Below are 5,305 nucleotides of genomic sequence, written 5' to 3'. Positions count from 1 at the left end.
AATGGAATGTGATGACTTACAGGCTTTGCTAGTCTCTGCTGGGTCCCTCTGCCTGTCTGGTTCATCGACTGTTTCTGCATGGTTTAGTTCTCAGAATTCTTTTATTTTCTATATTAATATAAACTTGGTATATATTAAGTAATATTAATTATAAGTAATAATTATAATAATTATAATAATAATTATAAGTAATTAGTAGTGCAATGGTAAAACATTAAAATTTTTGTTCTTTAATGGACTTCTTTGTTGTTGAAAAGTGCTATCCAACTGAGCTAATTCAATTCAGTAGACAAGATGCCTCTTTTTTTTTTCCCCTTTAAATTTTATTTATTTATTTATTTATGGCTGTGTTGGGTCTTCGTTTCTGTGCGAGGGCTTTCTCCAGTTGCGGCAAGCGGGGGCCACTCTTCATCGCGGTGCGCGGGCCTCTCACTATCGCGGCCTCTCTTGTTGCGGAGCACAGGCTCCAGACGCGCAGGCTCAGTAATTGTGGCTCACGGGCCTAGTTGCTCCGCGGCATGTGGGATCTTCCCAGACCAGGGCTCGAACCCGTGTCTCCTGCACTGACAGGCAGATTCTCAACCACTGCGCCACCAGGGAAGCCCCAAGATGCCTCTTTGATTGGAGCTCTCAGATTTTGGGTTCCCATCATGTCAACTTTTCCAGATATTAAACTTCCTTTAGCTTCTGTTGCATTTTGTACCTGTTGCTGATTGATCTAAGTTCTCAAGAGATATAGATACAGATATTTTCAGCCAAATGTGTTTTTTGTGTGTGTGCTCTTCTTTCCTGGCTGGAAGTTCTGCTCTTTATCACTATCTCTCTTGTTATCTTGGTTAATAGTCTTGACAATATAAAAACCTTAAAGATCAACTTGACTCCTTTCCCTTAATGCTTAGATCAGAGTCTCCCATGCTTCTTTCTCTAGATTCTGTCCTAATCCCCACTGATTCCTCTACAGCAAAGACACATCAGAAGCAAGAAAATCACTCAGCCTCAGTATAACTTACTGGAAAGACCAGGGGCTTTAGAATTGTACAGTCCCTATTTTGTGTACCCAGAGTACCACTTATGAGCCATGTAACCCTGGGAAAGTAATTTAATCTCTCTACTTTTTTTCATAAATGTCATGTGAGTACTAGTTTGTAATTTATGGATTGGCATAAAAGGACTATGAGATAATAAATGTAAAACACTTGGCACAGTGCCTGTTTTATGGCAAAAACTTACTAAATGATAGCTATTCTTATGTTAACAACAAAAATTCCTGTTGTTATTGTGTGGGTAGAGGATTTGGAACCAAGATGCCAGCTAGGAGACTTGTATTGTAAAATCTAAAGGTGCTGCCCTATAGTTGTAAAGAAGGACCAAGTGGGGTATTATTTTACTTTTGTCCCTCTGGGTCATTTTGCATTTGACATAGCCTAGGGCCCCACCATGTAGGAACATGGGAAAAAAGGGAAAAAACTATCTGTGGCCAGTGTAGCCGATGTATGTATGGATGGATAAGTAGGATTTCAATAGATGTGTAAGGAGGTTGGGTATGAAGGAGATGATGCAGGTGAAGGGAAAACTGTGAACAAAAAACTGTGGAGCATTTTCAGGGAACAAAATTAATCCACTATGCTGGTGGTACAGAGTATATGTGGGAGCAGTGAAGGGAAGGCAAGTAGTGGAAAATTGAGAGCAGTTTGTTGATGGCCTTAGATGCCATGCTAGGAAATTGTATTTTATTCTCTAGGCAATACTGAACCATTGAAGGTTTTTGGTTATGGGATAATATTAGGAGGTTTGGATTTCAGGAAAGTCAGTTTATACAAACTGGATTAGTGGTTATGGACAATAAAACATGGGTTACCAACTCCAATGCCTAAAGTAACTGGACAAGATATGTAAGTAATTGAAACACTTAGTGTAAGACAATAGGGTATAGAGGGTGAATGTCTAGTCTAAAGGGGACAACCTCAGCTCTAGGAAATTTCTCCAACTCAGAAAAAGGACTTAATGCTACCAGTTAATTTCATTTTTTCAATAATCAGTAGAAATCCAGATTTCTATGTTTCAATTTTTAAATTTGCAACTGATAAAAATTTTGAAAATACACTGTGGTAGGTCAAACAAAGCGTATCTGCTGGTTAGATTTTGCCTGTGGATTGCCAGTTTGTGACCCCTTGACAAAAATATTGAGATCAAATGTGAGACCATTAAAGTTGTCTAGATGAGAGTTAACTGGAGTAGTAGTTATGGGAATGGAAGGGAGGGGATGGATTGAAATAAGTTCAAAGGGAGTTGACAAATTTTAGGGACTGATTTAATATGGGGAAGAGAAAAGGAAAAGGGATTTGAGCCTCAATGATGAGGCAAGGATTAAGAGGAGAAAGTGTTTTCTGAGGAGATGAGAGCAGTTTTGGATAATTGTATGGCATATACTGGTGCAGTCACCATGTGGAGATGACCAGTAGGTAGGTGGAAATGTAGATCTGGAGATCGGGAGAATTGCTGAGCCTACGCCATGAGGTTTAGGAGTCATCTGCGTACAGATGGCATTTGTAGTTATGAGATCTTGAAGGGAGAAAGTGTACAATATAATGGGGGCCAAAAACACAGCCTTGTGGCGCTTAGGAGACTGGAGAGGCATTGGTGGTATAAGGAAGAGAAACCTATAAAATAAATAAATGCTTAGAGAGGATATAGAAGGACCAGAGTTATACAGCATCATGGAGCCCTCAAGAGGAAAAAATCTTGAAGTAGGAAGAGGTATTCAGCAATTTTAATAATGCAGAGAACTCAAGATGGTTAAGGCCTGGAAATAGGCCAAGAGATTTGATAGTTAGAAGTTATTGGTGCCCTACAGGAAAACAGTGAGGAATAGAATAAATTACAAAGAATCTCTCTCTTGAGAAATTTGAGAATTAAAGGAAGGAGTGAGATGGAATCATTACTTGAAGAGAAATCAGAGTCAAACTTTTTTTTTAAAACTGAATAGGGCAGTTTTTTTTTGTTTTTGTTTTTGTTTTTTTGCTGCACCATGTGGCTTGCAGGATCTCAATTCCCTGACCAGGGATTGAACACAGGCCACAGCAGTGAAAGCCTGGAATCCTAACCAACTGAGTAGGGAACTGAGTATGTATGTAGTTAAAGGAGAAGGAAAAATAAAGAGGGAGTGATGGAGGATGCAAGATGTATTAGTCAGCTTGGGCTGCCATAATAAAATACCATAGACTGGGGGCTTGGACAACAGAAGTTTTATTTTCTCACAGCTCTGGAGTCTGGGAAATATAAGATCAAAGTACCAGCCCATTCAGTTTTTGGTGAGGGCTCTCTTCCTGATTTGCAGGCAGTCACCTTCTTGCTGCATCCTCACAAGGTGGAGAGAGTGAGGAAGGGAGCTCTCTGGTGTCTCCTCTTACAAGGACACTAATCCTATCATACCAGGGCCCTGCCCTTATTACTTCATTAACCTTAATTACCTCCTAAAGGACCTGTCTCCAATTACAGTCATACTGGAAATCAGGGTGTCAACACATGAATTTTGGGAGGACTTCAGTTCACAGCACAAGAGAAAAGGGGAGATGATTGATAGAGCAGAATTCTAGAGGAAATACCAAAAGAGGATTGTGAACATTGGTTAGAGACATTAACATTTTTCTCTACTGCAGAAGAAGACGAGTTGTAATGAAAGTACAGAAAGGACAGGACAGACATTGGGAGTTTGTATTAGATGGCCTTGATCTTCTTTGGAATATTGCATTCTCTACCCCCTCAGTCTGCTGTTATCCACCTTTCAGAGTTACTTGATAGTTTATATATTCTGTCCATGATTTTTAGTTGTCATCAGTAGGAAAGATTGGATGGAGTGTGCTTGCTCTATCTTAACTGAAACCAGAGCCCCTGTATGTAATTTTTAATGTTTTATCCAATCTTTTTCACTAGATTGGATGGGTATTGAGGGTAATACCTGCGAATACTGTCACTCCATATGTCAGCATATCCAATTCAGGATCTAGCATGCAATATTTGATATGTAGTTTAAATTTAACGAAACCCCCCAATTCTACTCTGTTTTAATTATTTTTATTATTTTTTATTAAAGCACAAGATCATTTCTGTTTTAAAGCTTGTATAGCTTTCCAACCTTTGATAAGAGTTTTTCTCATGTTCAGATTATACTTTCAGTCTCTTTATGGTTGACAAATATACTTTTAGTTTTCATTTGGATTACTACTTGTTTTACAGTGCTGAAACATTTCTGCTGAAGAAATGTCTTCAGGGTCAGAAAAGGATAAAGAGAAGCTCGCTCAAGCTGCCAAAACCTTCTTCTTTCACATGCAAGATCTTGCTTCCTTCACAAATGCACTCACCGAATTGTTTAACAGCAGTATGAACACTCAGATCTTCTTGACGGCTGTGAAAGAAGATGGTAATGTTAAGGATGTCTTTGAATAGATGCTCAAAACTTTTAAGGAGATGCAATCTGCAGTGGCGGCACAGCAGGACAAAATGCAAAGTGAACCTTTATGTTCCAAGATTGCAACAGCTATGTGCTCTATGCTTGAGAAGAGTAGCAGTGTAAAGGAGTTGCAACAGTCAGCCAAAGAAATGTTCAAAAACGTCCATACACCGGTCATTGCCTCTGTGCTGAATAATGGTAACATCCTTGAGAGTTTGGAATCTTCTCTTTCACTCTTGATGAAATATCCCATCATGAATCTTCAGTTAAGTGACTTCTATAGAAAAGACACCAAAGAGCAATCAGATGATACCACATCTGAGAAAAGCCCAAGTCCTGGTCCATCCAAAGCCACTACAATAGACACCTTGAAAAAGTTGCAGGATGCACTAAACACTGAGAATGCCAAGGATACCATCGAGTCAGCTGCAGAGCAGATGGAGCGAATTGTCAAAACCATGGGACCAATCATCTTAGAGACCCTCCAAAACCATGGGACCAATCTTAGAGACCGTCCAAAACTATGGGACCAAACTTAGAGATCCTCCAAAACCATGGGACCAATCTTAGAGATCCTCCAAAACCATGGGACCAACCTTAGAGATCCTCCAAAACCATGGGACCAATCTTAGAGATCCTCCAAAACCATGGGACCAATCTTAGAGATCCTCCAAAACCATGGGAGCAATCTTAGAGACCCTCCAAAACCATGGGACCAATCTTAGAGATCCTCCAAAACCATGGGAGCAATCTTAGAGACCCTCCAAAACCATGGGACCAATCTTAGAGATCCTCCAAAAAGCCATAAAAGCTATGGAAACCAAGTTTTCTGTGTTTAAGAAAGCCAAGGACTAG

The 5,305-nt window shown here is 39.7% G+C and overlaps 1 protein-coding gene across 1 annotated transcript; it reads left to right on the top strand.

Moving 5' to 3' along the window:
• Nucleotides 1–4,260: 4,260 nt before the first annotated feature.
• C11H12orf60 (chromosome 11 C12orf60 homolog) lies at nt 4,261–5,305 on the top strand. The gene is given in 2 exon segments (XM_061206679.1): nt 4,261–4,899; nt 5,207–5,305. Coding segments are annotated over 2 exon segments (738 nt in total).

This window comes from Eubalaena glacialis, chromosome 11 (assembly GCF_028564815.1).
Source record: "Eubalaena glacialis isolate mEubGla1 chromosome 11, mEubGla1.1.hap2.+ XY, whole genome shotgun sequence".
In the NCBI taxonomy this organism is placed as follows: Eukaryota; Metazoa; Chordata; class Mammalia; order Artiodactyla; family Balaenidae; genus Eubalaena; species Eubalaena glacialis.
The sequence above is the reverse complement of the archived record's forward strand: the minus strand, read 5'-3'. Positions and strand labels throughout refer to the sequence as shown.